General features: G+C 37.9%; 1 protein-coding gene across 15 annotated transcripts in view; it reads left to right on the forward strand.

Annotated features, from left to right (window-relative positions):
• Positions 1-1,180: 1,180 nt before the first annotated feature.
• Positions 1,181-21,861, forward strand: part of srgap1a (SLIT-ROBO Rho GTPase activating protein 1a) — a 125,113-nt gene continuing 104,432 nt past the window's right edge. For all 15 annotated transcript variants that reach the window (XM_028449322.1, XM_028449332.1, XM_028449324.1 and 12 more), the window contains exon 1: positions 1,181-1,771. In XM_028449322.1, the coding sequence (XP_028305123.1) occupies positions 1,708-1,771 (64 nt within the window). In that variant the 5' untranslated portion in view covers positions 1,181-1,707. The remainder of the gene's footprint in view (positions 1,772-21,861) is intronic.

A 21,861-nucleotide genomic window follows, 5' to 3' on the forward strand; every position in this document is an offset into this window, starting at 1 on the left:
AGAAATTAATGATTTTTCTTCAGTATAAGCATACATGTATAGATAGAGATATTTTTATAGCTTTCTTTTAAATGATTCACTCTTAATGCCAAACATGTCAAATTATATTGAGAAAAGGCTGAAACGTGAAATGGAAACCCTCAACCTTATGAATAAATGTCAAAATAGATTATAATTATTATAATATTGCTATAAATCTTCCATAAAACTCGACTGCCTACGTGCCCATGGCTCAAAAGGATAGAGCAGTTTCAGAATGCTCATACATGGTATAGAAAATGTCCAGACATGTTATAATGATCTCTAAAACAATTGAAAACATATTTTTAATGGCTTCTGTCAATTGGCGGACAGTGTAAAACTAAACCATATAATGTTTTTCTATGGATTTGTGTCTTTATTATGCAATCAAAAACATATATATATATATATATATATTTTTTTTTTTTGAACCAGAGACAAAAAGTGTTTTTTTGTTTTGTTTGTTTGTTTTTCATTTAAATACTTCTTTGATTGAAAATATTTATTTTTGAATGAAAAAAACTTTTTTGATTGAAATGTGTTCTTTTGATCGAATTTTATTTTATTTTATTATTAGAATAGAATAGAATAGAATAGAATAGAATAGAATCAACTTTGTTGGCCATGTAATGTATGTTATAAACACGAGGAATTTGACTTGGTGAACTGTGCTCTCTCCAATAATGTAAACATTAAATAATAACAATTAACTAGAAAAAAAATATAAACAGTAGTTAGACTAATATGTGCAAAACTAAATAAAATAATATAACAAGATAACAATAACAAGATAAGATAATAATAAAAAATAATAATAATACTATTGAATAATAGACACAAATCTACCTCCACATTTTAAGACTTTTTTTTTTTTTTTTTAACACATAACACTTTATTTTCATAATAAAAGTGTAATTTCTGGATATGTTACAGCAATATATACATATTTTAAATGAATTGATAATCGTTAATCAGTTTGCAATCGAATCGAGACTTGTCGGAATCGAATCGGAGAAATGCCACCGGTGGAGGTGGTGGTGTGTCCGGTGAGTGGCTGATCCCTCCTCCCTGCCTCCCTCCCTCTGCTCCAGCTGCTCCGCTCCGCTCTGCTCTGTGCTGCTGCCCGTCTGCTCTGTCTGCCTCTGAGCCTGCTGGGAAGTGCTGGGATCCGGGTGGGGGGGTGGGAAACAACCCGTCGAGGGAGAGGAAGAAGAAGAAGAAAAAAAAGAAGTAGTGCGTGAGCGCGTCCCAAATTGGAGAAGAAAAGCGCCCATACTCACGATTTGAACCGACTTCTGGATCCTTCGGACGGCAGCGGTTTACTGAAAAGCCACCACGGAGACCCTAAAACTTGTGGTTTGTTCGCAGCAGTCCGTCCCCACTCTTCTTCTTCTTCATCGGCAGCAGTTTGGCGCATTGGCCCTGCTGCGTCTCCACCGTTTATCACCCGGAGCGAAGAGGAAAATTTGAAGTAGTGAACCTACTCTCACTGAAAACCCCGCCAAAGAAGAGTCACTTTGTCTCGACATTGCTTTTTTCCCCCTCCTTCCATTCCCTCCTCTTTTTCATCCGCTCTTCATTCCCCTCGTCCTGTGAGGGATGCGGCGGATTCACTGAGGATCTCTGTTGTTGACCAACACTTTTACAACTAGTTCACAACAGGCTGCGACCGCAGGGAGACGGAAAATGTCCACCCCGAGGTTCAAAAAGGATAAAGAGATCATCGCAGACTACGAGAGCCAAGTCAAAGGTAATGAGGAGTGGGCTTTTAAAGCAGACTTTACGCCTGGTTAACTTATCACATCCTGGCGATGAGTCATAGCAGTCACTGTGGGGGGAAAAAGTTCTCACTGGAAGACATTCATTCATTGGGTGCAAAAACTGGTTGTTTTGTATCTTAAAAACTGGATTTATTTATTTATTTTTTGGTGTGCATTCTATATTGAAAATGCATGCTTAAATTGCAAAAAGATGCATTAGCATAATAAAAGACATGTGCATTTGAAAGCCTCAGCACATTGACCCCCATTCATCTTTTGGCACAAATGTATCAATTTGCTATAGCCATAGTTTTATTTACACGCTTCATACATCTGTTAAAATGCACCTTGTTCTCACAGCAAAATGTGATGTAGTTTTAATTTAGGAAATGTAATCTATCAGAACTGTTTCAGTTTTAGTCAACTAAATGACATTAGGATTTTAGTCGACTAAATCTGTTGCAGATATAGTAAAATATAAGTCACAAGAGTTTATGCATTTTATTTTAGAGAACCTATTGACCATTGATCAACACGATACGGGTTGGTATTAAATTGTAAATACAGATAAATTTGATGTGTTCAATGTGTAAGACCACATGATCAGATGAGTTCTGATTGGATTTTGTCTCACGTGACAGAATTGTAGTTTATTTTTTATTAATTGATGAAAAAATCAATATAGTTTATTGTTTTTCCACGTGTTGTCTTTTTTTAGAAGTTATTCTTAGTCCTGTTATTGTAGTAAATGTAGTTGACAAAAACTAACACTGGGGGGCGATATACAAAGTTCACGAGGCGATTGTACGCAATACTTGGCTCACGATAACAATAACTGATTATTTTTGGGAAAGGGGAAAAAAGACCAAAAACAACAACAACAATGTAGTTTAAAAAAATAAGCATGCTTCTATTTGACGTAACTTGCTCTATGTATGACTTTTTCAACACAATAGGACGATATATATATTTACACACACACATTAAAAAAATATAGCAAGTTTTTTTTTTAACATCAAACTAGAACAGTCTATGCAGTTCATATTTAACATATAGACATATTTGTTAGCAGTATGTCTACATTATCTGTCAGCAATATCGCGATACCACTCATACGTATCATCGACAATACATCGCAATATATTGTTGCTCGATATATCGTCCCACTCTTAATTAGTACAGTTGAATGTTTTTAGCAGATTTTACACACGTGGAAGTGAAGCGGCAACAGAAGTTGTTGCTCACATGTGTTCCTATTCATTTTGTTGCTCAGGGGCACTTAAAAAGCACTGCTTGCGTGCACTTGGCTCTATTCAGCTGGCCTCTTAAATGTCACAAACACACACTTTTAGAGTGAAGGATAGAACTGCTCCGTGCCCAGATTTGAGTGATTTAAAGGTGTGCAAGACGACATAATGATGCCACCATGAACTCGTCTCCTCGCTCGCATCCCACCGTGCATGCTGAGCAGAGCTGGTTTATTCCGAGACTGGCTTGTCACAGGAAAGTGCTTGTAGCAGCTACAGGGTAACCATGGGGATTTGGCCTGTAGCCAGCCTGCTCTGATCTTTAGTGCCCTCAGTGTGGTGAAATACCACCCATTCACATCCAGTATCCAACCTTAAATGTAGAGAAAGCAAGGTTAGTAGAGGTCAGTTGTGTTTTCAATCGGTGCGTCGAGGGACTATTTTTACTTGGGAATTTACAAGATGACTTGTGCCGTGACACAAGGTCTTATTTAAGAGGAATGCTCAGGACCTTTTCTTTTCCGGAGAGGATGACTAAGTGTATTCCACCTGTAATAAAGAACGAGGCATGATTATATGGAGTGCTGAGCAAGCCACGACAAAGTCTCCCATTTGTTAAGCAGAGCCCAGTGGATCATAAACAACCTGATGCTGATTAAATCTGGTGGGAGCGTTAGAAGTACAGTCAAGTCCTGTTTAGGTCTATTATTGAAATGATGATGATGTAACAGTTAACTGTAGGCTTATTGATGTTCTTTGTAAATGTATTGTTTTTGGGAAAAGTGAATGCCACTGGAAACCTGAAGTTATTTGCATAAAGCACTGTTTTATTTGTTTTTCTTTGTAAATAACCTGCAGAATAGTGTTCAAATGTAAGCGTTTAGACAGCAAAAATCCTCCTTTGTTTTTACAAATGCGGTCTACTCTAAAACCTTTAAAATGTCCTTATTAGAAGATTTATGCCAAACAAAACGCATGCACCATATTTATTTCATTAACTTTTAAAACTGGGACTACTTTACCCAGTGCACCGCCATGTTGAAATTACATCATTGGTGACGTGATTAACCCCTTTTAGTCCATTGAGTTCTATAGGAGATGAAGCAGTCAGGATCATTTAGCAGCTTTTTCAGTCAAAATGACAACTTGTGCTGCTTTGGGTTGCTCTAACCTCTGTTGTTTACTGAGAGATGATGAATTAAAACTGTGACCCAAAAAAATCTGTGGCCACAGGGGGCGACAGTTCCCATTCTGCTGTTTCGTAGACGCCATTAAGGAGAGAAGAAGAGCTCCATGTGCATTAAGGCAACCAGGATTCACTGCTGCTCATTAGAATCAGCAGAGATTCCACTGCTGCGTTGAACCAGGATCCTTAATGGCGTCTACGAAACAGCAGAGTGGGAATTGTCGCCCCCTGTGGCCACAGATTCTTTTGGGTCACGGTTTTAATTTATCATCTCTCAGTAAACAAAAGAGGTTTAAATCGACTTTTTTTTTTTTTTTTTAACTTTTACTGATTTTTAGAGCAACCCAAAGTAGCACAAGTTGTCATTTTGACTGAAAAAGCTGCTAAATTATCCTGAATGCTTTGCCTCCTATAGAAATCAATGGATTAAAAGGGGTTAATCACATCACCAATGACATCATTTCAACATAGCGACGCGCTGGGTAAAGTAGTCCCAGTTTTAAAAGTTAATAAAACAAATATGGTGCAAAATAATGCGTTTTGTTATGCATATATCTTCTAATAAGGACATTTCAAAGGTTTTAGGCCACATTTCTAAAAACAGTGGAGGATCCCTTTAAAATGTTAGTGCCCGTCCTATTTACAAACTCCTTGTGTACTTTTAATGCGCAAGATCACGGTTTTAAGCAAACGCAAGAAGATGCAAACAATATTTTGATGGTTGCAATGTAAAAACACAAGTAATACAGGCTGAGAATGTTTTTTTTTAAAATATATTGTAGTAAACATGTCAGGATCATGTTTATATTTCCGAGATTATCTGTGCGGCTTATTTAGAGCGGCAGCATATTGTTAGTTATGTTGCTAAAAATGACTGTGGATAACTCTGATTCTGACATAACAAGGAGTTTCTTTAGTAGGTCAGGTAATTCATGCCAAACCAAAAACCTTGTTTGTTTTGGAATAAGTTCTGACAGCCTCATTACAATATGAGTAATTAGTGTCAGACACTTCTTCAATACAAGTACTCTGTTTTGGAGGAGCTTCTGCTCTGCATTTGTAATGTCTGTTATGAGTCGTGAGTTGATAACTGACGTTGATGATGAGGGGAGTCACATCTGCACAGGATTGGGGAGAGCCAAAAAGCAGGCTCTGCTCTGGTAAATAGACAGTTAGAAGAAGTAGAACGACAGGAACTGTGCAAAAATAACAAGACTAGCTGATGCAAAGAAATGTTCCAGTCTCACTGCTCCAAAAACTCAGATGCTCCCAATAATTCGGAGTGTCTATGGACACATACTGAATCATGGACCGTCGATATAATCAGCAGTAGAAAAGAGTGTACCATGTCTCTAGAATTTTCTACCTTTGTTGGATTTCTACTTCAACAACTTCAAGAATCTAAAATGTCTCGTGGTAATCCCCTTGATTTAATGTGTTGCTTCGTGGTTGAAATCAGTAGAAGAATGTGTTTTAATGTAGGTCTTTAAATGACTTCCTGCCTAAAGCAATCGCTGCAATGGCTGATACCACTGTTTTCAGGCTCAGTTTGCCATTAAGCTGACATTTAATGGCTTCCAAAAGCTTCTTTTTCTACCCCCCACAGATTGAATGTCTTGTAGCCAATGAACAAAAACATTATTCCATGAAAAGTGCTCTGTAGTGTTGGGTTTGCTTATTGCGTGACAGTGGTATCTACATCAAGACTCAGCTTAGGAAAAAACAAACTATTAGGAAGATTGTGAGAAGGAAGTGAAACATCTAATGATGTCTCAGAAGGTTGTTGGTTCACTTACCCACTTACCTTTTCTAAGTTCTTCGATTTTCTGTTTTTGAAATCTCCCCAATTCTGTTTCAGAGAATACTCATAGTCCGCATCATTACCCTTCTGCTTTTAGCTTTTGTTTCATCATCTTTCCTCATTTAGATGACTTTAATGACTATTAAACTTTCCAAAATTGTAGTAAACATGCTAAATAGGGTTAATAGAGTCAACTACTTTTATCGATTGCTTCAGATGGTTTACGGGAGCCGCTAGGCATGATTGTGTAACAAAAATGTTTATCTAAACTGCTAGACACTCAGCTACCTGTTTTATGGGGAAAATACCATGGAAATGCATGATATTGTTCCAATACATGTGAGGATTTTGTCTGGGTCATATTATAGCTATTTCTATTTAATTGTGCAGGAAATCCCATTCAGTTGTGATTATGTAGCAAGAACGAGAACAATATTTGACATTGTTTCGTTTAGTACACTTGCTAGAAAAAATTGCATTCAAATGGCTGATAGTGTCCCAAAACATGCACGAAAAACAGATATTTCTGTGTCATATTGGGGCCTGATTTTAAATAAAGAAGGAAGAAAAAACGGTATAGATCGCTTTTTTTTGTTTTATAACATAAATTCCACATTTTCCATCCATTTTTCGTGATTACGGAAAATCAAGAGTCCATACTTTCCTTTTCTAAGTGCTTTTCTTTTTCTGTTCTGCTGGAGTAAGGCAGAAGCAACACCTTTGTGATTTTTTGCATTGGCCACGTTTACATGGGAGCAATAATTTCTCTTTAATTCAGAATAAAAGTTAATTTCTCTTTAAACTGACCTTGTTAAAACATAATTCCTAATGCAAATTTAATTCCAAATTAAGCTTGAATCTGAACTAGGTGGCAAGTTTATTCTGATTTTAATTCCGAATTAAATAATCCCTTTCTTATAAACATTTAATGCCGCTTTAAGTTAATTCAGGTCTTTCTGCTCATGCGCGACTTGACGGCGATTATGTGCTGGTGAAGACATTGTCCAGGATGGCCGACTGGACGAGAGCCGAAGCTATTTCTTTAATAAGAACCTTAAAAGACATTGATATAAGGAAAAGAGTGGATGGACGGAGGCACACACGTGCAGACATTCACACGGACACACAGACTTATTACACACATGGACCTCGGCAAACGGAACGGCCTCATCGGGACATGAAGCAACAGACAGCTTCACTAATGATGCTACATTAACCACTGGCTTTGATTGACCAAAGTGCGGTCTTCTGCCTCCTTTCTTCGCTGCTCTATCTCTCTTCTGCTCCGCGGAGCAAAGCAAAACCTTTTCGAACTGCTGCTTCAAAACTACAATCAAAATAAAAGTGAAAACAGTTCTCACGTGGTCTTCTATGTTGGAGCTGAAAAGAAAAGGTTTTGTTTTTACCTCGATAGACGTCAATACGTCACGTTCGCCTCCTGTCCAATCAGAGCCCTTCCCAACCCCCAGACGAAAGCGGAATTGAATAAACCGGTTTTCCATGTAAACCTCTATTCTGAGTTACCATTTCCATGTAAACACGAAGCAGAACACTTTAATTCCGAGTTATTTAATTTGGAATCACTAATTCCAAATTAAAAAACATCATGTAACCGTGGCCTCTGTCAACATGCTGTTCTCATGTCAGGTTACTGATTTCTATTTCTGGCATGGTGGGGGTGTTGTGACTCAGATGGCTGGATACCTCCCACCCCAGGGGTCCTCTCCTGGATTATTATACAAGCCTGACCTTTGACCTGACTTCAGCACAATTTAAAATCACTACCCTTCTGCAGGCTTTGGGGGAGTAAGGGTTTCATGGTTGTAGAGAGAGGAGATTTTCTCTGGAATGGATTGTTTTGTGATGTTGCCTCATCTAAATTACAGTTATAGGGAGTTTTGTACGTCATTTGCAAAGGATGTTTAGGATTTAGTATTCCAGTCATTTTTATTCTTACTCTGTGTTTTGTGAGCCCAAACACACATTTTAATTTGAAAGAAGTCTTGCAACAACATTTTACACCATGCTGAAGTGTCATTGTGCTAACACCTGTCACTAAAATGTATTCCCATTGTAATAAACAATCTAGATGCTGCACATCTGGCTTTTTTTTTTCTTCAATATTGAAAGCTACATTTTGTCAAAGTTTACGCCAGAGGAAAGTTGTGTTCGTAGACCCTTATTTCATTATGATTAGCTTTGTGCCTATTCTGGCCCATCAGACATGATTTGAAAAAGAGTGATTAAGCAAATTCAAGCAGCTGTTGGACTCTCTTCAGATGTCCTCACGTCACCTTTTCCTTCAGGCTCCGTAAATATTGTCATTCGTGCGCTCGGGGGCTTGGACCCAGCTGTCACTTCAGCTCGACCTTTTTCACAGTCAAATATTTTCCTATTAACACCCAGCTCGACTCATGTGCGCCTGTCGTGTATAGTCACGTGTAAGGGTCCTTAACAAAGGCTCCTGTCAGACTGAATGTATTGATAAACCTATCACCTGATAGACTTCTGCTCACTGATCTTTGCCAGTTATTGCTGTCGATTGGAAAGTCACCAGATAAACAAAGAAAGACCTGTTATGATCAAAGATCTCATTTTTTCACATTAAAATGCTTTGGTTTTTTCACACAGCTTACTAAACACATGCTTAGGACCTTTGATTAACTGTACTTGCGGAAAATAGATGGAAAAAACAGAATTCCTGTTTTGAAACATAAATCTATCCGACAAAGAAAAACCAATGTGACCCAGGTTTTTTTTCTCTTTCTCGCTCTTTAAATTTGGGCCCCATGTTTTGGGACAATATCAGATGACCGAGTGCCTGGAGAGTGTGACAAATGGACAAATATATCCTATTCTGCCTATAATCTTGTTCAAAAAATCAAAATCTCTTGCTACGTGTTACAATCAAGTTATCCTGTGATTGAAAATTAATTCCAAGCTTCATCTGAACACTTTCAGTCCTTCCAACAGTTGGGTCCCACGACCCTAAACAGGAACAAGTGGGTCAGACGATGAGCGAATGAATGAACAAACAGATGGGTTGCATTGTGCAAACTGGTAGCTTTGTGGCACTTTGTCTTACAGCGCCTCCAAGGTGTTGATGGAAGCTAGAGGTTGGAAAACTAATGGAATTCTAACACCTCCTGGAGCACTTCACTGCAGCATCACACACCCATTCACACACTCACCATCTGTCTTTACCACCACCTTCTCACCATGTAACTGTATGTTTAGTGTGTTCTTTATGCAGTGGCATTGCTCTGGGTGTGGCATGAAATTGCATGGCTGGATGAATTGTTATTGACGGCACCATCTGTGGCTGCTCATCCTTTTTGCCTGTTTTAATAAACTCTGCTGAGTGCAAGCAAAGCTTTACATTCCTTACCCAAGCTTTTCATCATATCCACAAAGGCCACCAGGACACGACTGCACACCGTGATCCTTTACATCACCGCTTCAAAAAAAGCACAACCAGCCCTTGATCGTGCGCTCATACTAAACTAAACAAACAAGAACAAGCGTGCCATCTTCAGTTGTACCCAACCCATTCTATTTCTGTCCAATCACAGCTTGACCCCAACTGTCGCGATGAGGACAGTGTCTATTTCACATACCAAAAAAGTTTCTGCTAGAGCTGGGTATCACGGCCAGTTTCCTGAATCGATTTCGATTATTAGGGTTTCAAATCGATTAATCCCGATTCCATTTGATTCGATTCCGTATTGTTTTATTTTTCAAATTTTACTTGGATATCATACATATTGTCAGAGAAAAAGTTGTTAGTGTGAATCCTCTAGTCTGCATTGTGAATTATTAGAAATATCAATATTTATGTAGACAAATCACTACAATGCAGTCACAAATAAGAAAGTTCTTTATTTTCTGTTTGGTCCATAAACAATAAAACTGAAAAACATTTATCCAGTGTTACATAAACAGTACTGGTCATAGCTAGTTATTAGATAGTTGTAGCAATTCCGTTAGTTTCTTCTGGGTGAACCTGGGCCCGTGTTAGGGGCGGACTATAGCGCTTCTGAGTGGTACCTCATTGAGTGGTTTTTGAAATTTGTGGTATTTCTTCAGTACCTCACTTCCCAATAGCTCTACTTTTATCAAGCTCGGGTGTGTTTTTATTTTTTTTCAAAACCAAAATAGTTCCAAACTTCTGACTTCAGCTGGGGCGGCCTACCCAGTGCAGCACAGTCTGTGTTAGCCATGTTTGCACGGAAATCAATCCGTGCTGCGCTGCTATCGTGGGAATACTAGGGTTTAAGTAAAAATTTAATTATTATAAATATTGATTGTAGCACCTTTGGATCGATTTTTTAAAAAGTTAATTAAATCGATCCAAAATTAATATTTTTACTCAGCTCTAGTATCTGCTGAGGACTTGTTCAGCTACTGTCCTTTCTTTTTGGGTTGTTTAAAGTTGCATCATTTGGTCAAAAATTCATAATGTTCAGAGAGGAAACTGGAGTTTTGCACCTTCTCTTGGCTCTATATATAATCTTTAGAAATCCAGGAACGTGACGCGACTTTTCAGCCAATCAAAGACCTTTTTACAAACCGACTGCTCCATGAGCTGTTTTGGGGTGTTACCCTTGGCTAGTTTTGTGTAACACTAGTCATAAAATTTGAGCTTTGTTGTTTGCACTTAATTACACCTAATTGGCCTGGCGGATTGCGCTCCGCAGTTGTCCCCCCGAGTATGTTTGATCCTTAACTACTAGTGGTGCAACGGATCAAAAAACTCACGGTTCGGATTGTATCACGGTTTTGAGTCATGGGTCGGATCATTTTTCGGATCAGCAGACAAAAAAAGAAAAAGACAAGACAAATAACTTTGCTCTCCATTTTTTTTTGTAGAACACGCTTAGTGCAACATTTTCCTGCTCATTAAATAGAAACAACATTTAACTTGAGGTGTCAATCCAATGTTTAAATAAAATTTTGAATCATATAAAAACAAATTAAAGTGCAATATAAGGCATGACACCTTCATCATTTCAACAGGTAAGTGTATGGGAAAAAAAAAAAAGGCATGATACCTACTTTTTTAAACATGGAAAGTGAATTAAAAACTAGCCTATGCCCACATCATCAAAAAACAATGAAAGAAGCAAAAGAAAGAACATCTGACTATCTTACAATAGTCAAGGATTGCCATCCGGACTAGAGCCGATATTTATTTAATAAGAGCCTTAAAAGATATGGATGGATGGAGGCATAAACATGACTTTCACACGGACTTGTTACGTGTACACGCACGCACACAGAGCTGTTCCTTTCTCTCTCTTTCAATCCCTTTGTGTGTGCGTTTCTCTTTGAATCTCAAGCAATCACACACAGAAACACAACCAGGAGTGCGAACCACACATGCGCGGGTACGCTCGCGTGTGCACATACACACGGACACACGGAGTTATACACACACACGGATGTCGCAAACAGAACAGGCTTCATTGTAGCATTACTAATGATGGGCAGATCATTATAAAAAGGTTCTTTTTTTTGTCAACCAAACCGTGGTCCACGTGCGTGCCAAACTGTGGAGAGAGATCCGTGCAGATCACAGATCAATGATGATTCGTTGCACCACTATTGACGACACAGTGTCACGTGCATTCATGTCAGAGTCTCTAAAACATCAGAAAACTATCCAATAAAACAAGATAAAGTTCCTACATTTGTCACTAGTCTATTGAGAGAAAAAAACTCACTAAGAGCTCCACAGTTTTGCCCGTTAACAACTCGAAAACCGGCAAGGGACGATAGGTATCGAAACAGGGAGGATAGGCTGAGCGTGGTTGTTTCTATACAAATCTCACGATTCTACATACTGCAGCTTTAAGGCAGATAGAAGAGTTCCAGTCGTGCTTGTTGTTATTAAGCTGAATGTAATTCTGTGTGTTGCTGCACAGCATTAGCTAATAAGAGGCACAAGGTGTAAATGGAATTGGATTGTGTTTAGAGAAAGTACAAGGTTTTAAATGGATGGAGGAAAGTGGGGGAAGAAAAGTTGAAGAGGGATTTGTGGCTACTTTCTGGATGACTTTAAATCCTTTAAACCACGGCTGGGTCGCAGCAGATGGACAGAAAGCCAGACATATACATTTTGACCCATCAGGCCATGTCACTGCCTGCCAACCAGTAGAGCTGGATTAGAGGGAAGGAGACTGGGGGATGGGAAAGATGCTATGAGGTCAGTGCAGGAATAAGTGAAGGCGGAGGTCATAAAGGCTGGTTTGCCTTACTTGTTTTAATCTGTATCAGTGTGAAATCAGCCGAGGGCCATAAGCTCTTTACGAGTTCAGTGCCAAAAGTTTTTTATGGTAAGGAGTCTAAGGACAAACATGCTGTGAGTAAAAGTTTTTCTTGTTCATTCTTACTTAGTAGTGCTAATTATTACCTTTCACGTTTTATTGAAATACTTGATAAAGGTGGGAAAAAAAATCAATTCACAATATATCATGATTTATTTGGTGACAATATTAAAATTCAATGTTTCTTCCCAGACTCGATTACTAAATATAATTTTATTTATTTATTTACCATGTCTGAATAATGCAACATTGGTTCACACTACATGTAGTGCTCATTTCAATTTCAGTTGAGCAAATGACTAACATTAGGGATATCCTGATACAACTTTTTCACCTCGGATACAATACCGATATTGCAGCCATGCGTATCGGCCGATGCCGATATTAATCCGATACGATATCAGCATGAATCATTCATGCTTTTATTACTTATTTTGTAGTGTGGAATGTTAGAAAAGACTTGATCAAGTGATGTTACTCAAACAGAGAACAATAGTCAGCAACAGTAGGTTACTTTGTTGAAGTGTGACCCACAGTCACCTATGGATAGAAGTGCTAGAGCGGAAAATTTTATCGGAGAGCTTATATCCGTGATTTTAGATGCAGTCCGATAAAATCCGATATTGGTTTTCTGGCTGATATTGAACCGATATCCGATGTCAATATCGGATCGCGACATCTCCAACTAACATGATGCGCATAGTTTTTTGGAACTGTGTAGGGCCCTATGATATCCACGCTAACGGAATCCACTGTTGGGACCGCTCATTAGGTACACTGCTCGCCTCCCTCCCATACTGACCACTTTAAACACCGTCTAAACCACCTTAAACACCGTCTAAACTGCCAAAAATCTACTCAAATCATCACTTACTCCTAAATACAGAGTGGACTAGTGCTCGTTTAACTATAAAGTGCCTGTGAAGCTCAGTCCGTTTCTCGTCACTCGTAGTGGCGCTCCATGAAAACATGATCAGCTTTAATCAGCTTCACCTGCTCAGAGTATTTGAAGAACATCTCATCAGTGCTACAGAAGATCTGTGGTAAGAATTGTTCTGTTGTTGTGGTTGAGACCACAGATGGCAGTGACTGTAGAGTCTTAAACATCATAGGTTAATGATAACTTATATATTCTGGCCCCTATTGGTGAAATAACTGATGCGTTCTTGCTTCCATTTATTTTTGTGTAATCATTACAGTCTGGAATGATGTAATCAGGATCATTGAAATTAGGTTGATCAAAACTTAATCAATAAACCTGCTCAGATTTAGTAAACCATTAATTCCTAAGGGGGAATTGGGTGACATTAATGCTGCTCTCTTACATCTTTATATGACATTTAAATATTTAAAAAGGAGCAGTCAGAATAATCCATGTCAGTACAATTTATATCTACCTTTTTATTGTATCTTGCTTTATTTTTGACACATATTTTTGTTTAATTATGGGTTTTTTATTTAATAGTATATATTTGGTTTCCTCACAGATATTAAAAACTAATAATTTCTGGAAAATAAAATGGAATTTGGAATAAAAAAAAAAACAGATTTTATAGGGCCCTAACTGTGACTATTACATTTTTGGATAAGGATAATAAGAATATGTAAATTGCTGTAATCGTTACAATGTATCGCAATTTTTGTAGAATCGCAATATATATTGAATCGGGACTAATGCATTTCGTCCCAGTCCTAATAATTATTACCTTTGTGGAACTAGAACCAAATTCTATTGGGGCTCTTTCGTACATTCATCACGATAGATCGCCTCATAGCTGCTCACCAATTTTGCCATTTATAGTTGTAGAATGGGAAAATATTATCACATTAAAATTATGAAATGTTTTTACACAGTTGAGTGAACACATTCCAAATTCACTCCTTAAACATAAGTTCTATGGCATTGTTTGCTTTTACAAATTGTTTCCATATCATAGTGTCACTGTGAATATTAAGCATCCTTAATGACAGATAATGGGTATTATAAAATGTATGGGGATGATAAATGAAGCCTGTGGCTTACTTTCCTACTTATTTTAATGGTCTCTGTTAAGGCTGAAAGATTAATTGCATGTGTAATATTATTGCGATATCATAAAACACAATTTTCTAATCGCAAAGGCTGTAATTTTTTATTTTTTTATTTTTTTAGTAATAATTTATTATAAGTTTATTGGGAGTTTGATTTACCTAAAAAACATCCAATTGGTTAAAGCAGATATTAGTTCTCCTCACTTTTCCTGAACTTCAGTATGTGTGATGTTACTGACTGGCTATTAGTAATCTTTATTTATTTTTTTTAAATCTGTTTATTTGATTTATTTATGGACTGTTCTGTTAAATTCAGAGAGTGTTTAAGAAGTGCAGTCCACATGTTTACATGTTTCATGAAACGTGAAGTTAGTTAGATATGTTGAAGAGGTAAAGCCACAGATTTGTTTTGCTTCGTTGTTGTAATCTGTGCTTAAAAATTCATACTTTATATTTATTTAAAGTTTAAATAAATCTGAAATTGTTTATTATGAAACAGGTTATGGGACAAGAGGCCCTTGAAAAAATAATCGCATATTAAATTGCAATCGCAATATTGAGGTAAAAAATTGCAATTAGATATTTTTCCAAAATCGTTTAGCCCTTAGTCTAGCTGCCGTTTTTTTTAGAAGTGAATGCTGCATTTCATGTAAGTGTGTCATGGGAAGGATTCACATTTGAAGAGGAAGCAGTCAGACATGTGGCTTAACATCCAAGTCCCGACTTCCTAACTTGTGACCAATTACTAGTACAACTTTGTCAGTACTGCAGCTACCTCCCTGCTATAAATAAAGATTGTATTTGGCTGCTACACACAGCCAGGACTCATAGGTGTTGATGGTTATGTTTCCTACAACTGTTATCTATCTATCTATCTATCTATCTATCTATCTATCTATCTATCTATCTATCTATCTATCTATCTATCTCACTCTTTTTTAATGCATTCCTGCCCAATAGGTTTTGTCTTCCCCCACTCTCTCCCATAGTCCTTTAACAATGATGAAGAGAGGTTTTATTTACTAATCTTAAAACTCCGCCTCCTACCCTCCCCCATTTTTCTTTTCTTCTTTTCTGACCTCCTGACCTGAAGGAGCCGGGCTTTGAGCCTGCTGCCCTTCTAATCATTTGCCCGGGACCACCCCATGGGCTATGACTGTCACGTTTACCTGCTGCCCAGAGGAGAGGTCTGCGGCTAACAGAGTAGTATAGATAGATAGCTTTATTTCAGACTTGGAGTCCATAAAAACCATACCAACAAACACAAGAACACATAAAAAGACAATGTCCTTAACATCAAAACAAAAATCCTCATCTCCCCCCTTATTTCTCGCATCTGATTGATTCTAGCCTAAATTCAAGAAGCCACCCTTTTCTTTTACTGGGACTTATAGTGAATCTTGTCATTGCGGACACCACTAAATATCGACACCACTTTATGTGGTCTTCCCTTAATGTACTGGTTTTTTGTTTCTTTTTTGAGCTGTGCAGTCAAACTGGAAAGAGTTTCCCATGGTTTCAACTCTCATCTTATCAGCCTCACAATAAAGGCTCATTGTGGCTTTTGCAGCTGGAGGAGGCCCGAGCCCAGTGCCGCAGTAAGAGCTGGTGTGTTAGCCGCCTCAGGCAGGACTTTTGAGCTGTCGTCTGAACTCTCCTCCACCACCACCACCCCTCGATATGGAAACTAGAGCCATAGCTGTGGTTGCAGCCACAGTTATGTGGGGGTGCTAGGAAAAAAGAAAACAGGCCATTTACAGACAGAGGCCTGTCCTCCACAAGCAGTGGTCACACATTGAGTGAGTCCTTGTTTTGCCTCGATTTTCAAGCACTGTTAAAAGGTTACCATTACTGCACTACTAATGTTAAACAATAAAAGAAAGTATTGCAATCGATGAGGCATTGACTTTTATGGCTTTGGTCTTCCAGAAAGCTCTTCTTGCTTTACGGCAAAGGGGTCAGCTGTTTCTATAAATATCAGGACTATTCATTGTCACAAGCCTACATTTGGTTTGATCACGGGGCATTAGCGGAAAATGGGCATATCACTTTGTAGTCATTCGCTTAGAATACAGCACGACCTTGCTGACTCATTAGTTATTTGTGGCAGATACATTCACACTGTAGACAAGTTGGTCAGTAGACTGCACAACTTTCCTGGTTTATTTGTGAGTTTCTGGTTCATTTGACGTTCTTTAAGATCCAACCTGTTCAATGGAATGAGAAGCGAATGAAAGCAAACTTTATTACAGTGTAATCAAAGTAGTATGAAATGTAAAGGAACAATAATAATTTTAAAAAGTTGTACCTGCATTTCATCCAAAAGTTGTTATCATCCACTACTGATGCCAGTGTGCTCCTAAAAACACTGCCAAAGTGACATTTCTGGTGTTTTCACGGATTGAAAAACAAAACAAAACAATGGCCGATGTTCATATTTTGGTTTTTCATGGAAACACATGAACGTGGCTGAAAATGAAGTGAAGTCATATCACAAAGAACATGGCAAACAAAGCAAAGCACAGTCTTGTCTGAAACTCAAGAAATCACTGTAAGAATAAAGTAAAAACACTTCTTAAAGAAACTTTTCCTAAGTTCAAGTCGCGTGACCAGTTGACAACAACCCATTGTTGATAGGATGGCAGAGTCATGAAAATCTTTTCAAGCTTCAATTTCAAACTTTGTGAGTAAATTATCACGTTTTTCGTAAGAAATACCTTCAATTCATTGATCTATGAGGCCTACATTACGTATGTCTTCATCAATGTTATGAAAAAATGTTATCCATCATCCCCAGCAGTTTTTTTGTTAATGTTTTTAGATTAGACTGGACTCAGAAAATAACAAACACCAGATCTTTCCTAATTCTTACTATTTCAGTTTTAAGCAAACAACATCTTACACGAATAATTAGTACCATCTTCATCAACTGTGTGCGTCATTAAAAAGTCTTTTATCCTGTTTTTCAATTACTGTGGAAGAATCTCCAGCTTCGACTGGTGGTGCTTTGATTTTTCCTGGTTATTGGTGTCACAGTGATGTGATGCACCTGGCAGGGCATGTGGCACTGGCATGTTTGGATTGTGGTCTCTCACACACAGAACGGGAGGCCAGCTTCTCTCTGGCTCTGTAGGAGACAGAAAAGAGAAAGCTCTGGTCGTGCTGGCTATAGTGTAAAAGCACAAAGGGCAGTGAAAGCTGATCCGTCTGTTCTTTTCTTCCGCTTCTCTCTTTGTCCTGTTCACTTCAGCACTCTGACCAGCTGCCCTCAGGTTGATCACACTCTCTGGCCTTTTTTGGCTTACTTCTCACGTTAATTTAAAAGCATGGGTGGGTGGTGGGGTTTCTCCTGGTACTAAATTTCACCTGTCTAGCTTTGTGGATATGGAAAAAAAACTAATGTATTTAATGACTGGTTTTGTTTGGGGTGGATTGGCTATCTTGGTGTCGACCTACTGTAACTTACATACCGTCCCAGGGTAGTTCAAAAAAGATGTCACTTCCTTCATATTGGATATGTGGAAAGGTCATTGTAAAGCCTGCTCATTGTCCAAATTGGCAATGTGAGTACAGGTATGTGTCTGGCCGTCTTGGTCTTCTGAGCCTTGCAGGATTGGGTGAACCATGATGGACTTCCTCATTCTTAACAGCTTGGGTTTCTCCATCAGAGGACTTGGGAGAAATCAATCCTTACTGGCAGTGACAGAAACTGTGACAAAAGCACAGATTGGGCTTTAGGCCTCACTTGCAAGACTCGATCTGAAACCTGAGTGATCGTAAATGATTACGTGATTTAAACTACTGTTACTTTTTACATTAAATTCAAGGAATTGATTATCGATATTGATAATTACTCTATTAATATGGAAATACAGCATGTCTACAGTTGACAGTGATAGTTTTGGCTAATGTTGGAGCTGAAAGTCCAGACAAATACTGGGGCCAAAGCATCACCTTCTTGTTCTAGAAAAAAATAAAAGTGGTAATTAGTCTCTGTTCGGTTCTAACTTTGAAGCACTCGAAGTTATTAAATGTGTAGTTTCTCTTACACAATCTTTTTTTTAATTTTAACCTTACATTTTCTTAGTCACATAAGTGTTTCTTTAGTCAGTTTTTCATGTTAGGGATCTGTTTTTTAACATTTCAGTAAGACTCAGTGTTTTGATCTTGCAGTAATGTTTTTGCCCTTACAGCTTTTTGTTACATCAGAGTGAGAGCAAGTCGTTAAATCTTCTGTTATGACATTAAAGCCCCTCACTCCTCTCTCTGTTTAAGTTCGCTTCAAGCGGCCAGTTTGGTTGGTTACAGCTCAACAAACATGAAGGCTCCGCTGAATGTTTCTGCTCAACTCTGGGGAATTTGCCCAAAAATAAAACCATAGAGATGGTTGAAGGTGGTAGTTTCTAATATCTGCCTAGTTTTCTTTCATTTAAACACGTGAATGAAATGGAAGAATGCTCTTTCAGTAGGGATGTAGCGATTCACTCAACTCCCGATATGACTCGATTCACGATACTGGGTTCACGATACGATTCTCTCACGATTCATTTTACAAAATGGGACTGTACTGAAAAATATTTATTTATTTTTTGGGGGGGAAAAAACTAGAAAATACTGTACTATTTTCCTTTTATTTTTCATTGTCAAAAGAATCCCTTGATGAACTATTCAAACAATGCAATTTAACTACAAATAAATCTTGAATGAAATAAATAAAGGAATAATACAAATGAAGAAGCCTATTCATTTAAATTCTGGTTCCATAGTAAACAATACAAAACTGCATAATAGTTATTTTTCTTTTTAAAAGTGCAACTGAAAATGTATTTTGTGACTTAACAATTGGACCTTAAAAAAAAAAAAAAAACAGTCTGCACTGTATTTGCGTCAGATATTTGTTTGAACCAGCAGAGGGCGATAGTAACCCAGTGGTCAGTTGGGATGCAGCTAAGTGCAGTGAAGAAGAGATGCTATGCTAGCAGACAGAGTTAATAGAAAAACGTGACTTTTACAGATATTCACGTAATATTACAGATATTCTTTCAGTGCTAAAGGGGCAATGAATCATTTATGAACGTGTTTAAGAGTAGAAGGCGGCCAGAAAGAAAGTATTAGCAGAATTCGCCCGCCGCAATGACTTCTGGATAGCCAACCAACACTTCTGGGTAGCGCCCTCTGCTGGTTAAAAAAAGTACTGCGATTCAATTTTCACAGCATTGATGTGAACCTTGATACCTATGAATCGATTTTTAACTGCCTTACGATTAATCGTTACATCCCTATCTTTCAGCATTAATTAATTTTTCTGATATAATTGAAGATTTTCAGTTAAATGTTCAGAGTGAGGACAATGCCACAGAAAAGTTGCCAGATACTAAAGCCCATCTTGAGCTCTTTGTTGAGAGAAGAGTTAGCTACAATAATCTTTTTCAACATTCTGAATAGACAAATATCTTTGGGCCTCAAAAATGACTCAACTTGTTGTTCATACATTTAAGGTTTTGGTCTGTGGTTATCATTAATTTGATCAGTTAGGTCATTTTTTTTTTTTTAACCTGAGACGACTTTATCTTTTGTTTTAGAGGAATAACTCTTCTTCCATCTTAAATCCATCATCTTCTTCAAACCACCATTCACCTATCCTTCACCTGCCCTTAATTCTTTATGCTCATTCTTCAATTCCAGCCTTAGTTTACCCATGCATGCACCTCATTTACTTCAAACTTCAATTTGCTCTTTTATCCCCAACCCCCTTTGTTCTCAGTCTTCCATTTTTAAACAGGCAAACTGGGAACCAAAGTCAAACTGATGCTTTTTATGTCCTAATTCTGATACAGCGCCAGAATAAATATGGACCTGCTGTGCTGAGCTTCAAGTATTAGTTGATCGTACTTATAGATGATAATCCTCCATAATTAGCTCATTTGTGTAGTGGTTATAGCTTGATGGAAACGTGACTTAGCAGCCAAATAGAAGCAATCATCGAAGGGACTTTGAGACCATCTTTAGTTTGCCTTAAATATACTTGCGTTTGTTTCTTCAGATAGTGCTTTTTGTTTGGCTAGAGCTGAACGTGCCCTCTGACTCTGCCATAGATTAAAGAAATGAGAAAAAAGAATGATCTCCCGTCTTCTTTTTTGGGTTTTGTTTACTAGCAAATGTTCGATTTAAAACACAAAGCTCTAAACAAGCTGCTCATCTAACTGCACTGGGTTTTCCTGGTAAGTTTGGAGCACTTTGGAAATCGTAGTCCGAAAGGAAACGAGTCAAGTCGATGTAGTTAAATGAGCAGCTTTCCTCGCTCAAGCTGAGTCCCCTGAACTATCCACAACTGAAATCAGCCTAAATCTGTCTTTATCTCCAAAACATCAGTGGTTGGGAGTATTCTTAAAAGACACATTTGTTCTGTCTTTATTTTATCTTGACCAGACCTGTAGGGTCTGTAAGGGACAATCTAAGGCCTGCTTCACTTACATAACTTCAGTGCTTTTACCATAAAATATTTAGTGATGGTTTATTGCTAAATAAATAAGTAAATTAAAAACTCTATCGCTGTGGTGCAATTGCTTTTTGACTGTTTTTTGAACACATTTTAGGGTACTACACACCAACTTGTTATGGTACGTTTTTATTTATTTTAATTTAGTTGAAATTGTTATGTCCAGAATTAAAGCCAAATTAAAGCATATTGTATTGTTATTGTGAGGCCATTATTGTCTATCGCATTTCATCATGAACACAGTATATATTGTCCCATCCCTAGTGTCTATGTTTGCGAGTTAAAATGTGGATTACGTACTGAAAAAATACACTAAAAGTAATATTTTAGTATATTTTGAGAGCTAGCAGAAGTCATTTAAATCAAAACACCTTGTGTTTCTTAATGCATAGTATTTTAAATATTAGTTTCCTCCATTTCATATCCATCCCCTCTGATTTACCCAATCTGTGTCTTTCCAGCAAGTTTGCAGTCTATGTCCTTGCTCTTGGAATTACAGGCCTGGTCTTGAATGGTAGGGTTGTTCCTCGTATGCCCCTCTGGCTCCTCTGCAGGCTCAACCCTATCAAAGGCCCACAAACCGCACATCCTGTGAGGTGCTGTTTTTGTGGTTGGCCAAGGGGCGTGGCAGAGCGAGGGCTGGACATCAATGAGAAAGGGAACACGAGTACAACTTTAGCTTTTTCTGTTTTTATTCTTTGTTTAGTGGAGACAGTACAAATAATTATTGTATTTTACATGTAGTGTTTTCTCAGTGAAAGACAATCGTGTGTCCCCTGTGGGTAACTTTAGCTGACTCTGATATACAGGCTTTGATTTAGTGTATTGGGTTATTTTCACAGAGTAAAGCATTTTCAACTGAAAATGCATTACTTTAAACCAAATCGACCAATAAAAAATTGTGAATTTTGAATGAATAGAACTTCAGTAACTCCAACATCGCATCGTCAATATTTGAGCTCCTACTATAAAAATGTGTCACGAGACAGA

This window comes from Gouania willdenowi, chromosome 6 (assembly GCF_900634775.1).
Source record: "Gouania willdenowi chromosome 6, fGouWil2.1, whole genome shotgun sequence".
In the NCBI taxonomy this organism is placed as follows: domain Eukaryota; kingdom Metazoa; phylum Chordata; class Actinopteri; order Blenniiformes; family Gobiesocidae; genus Gouania; species Gouania willdenowi.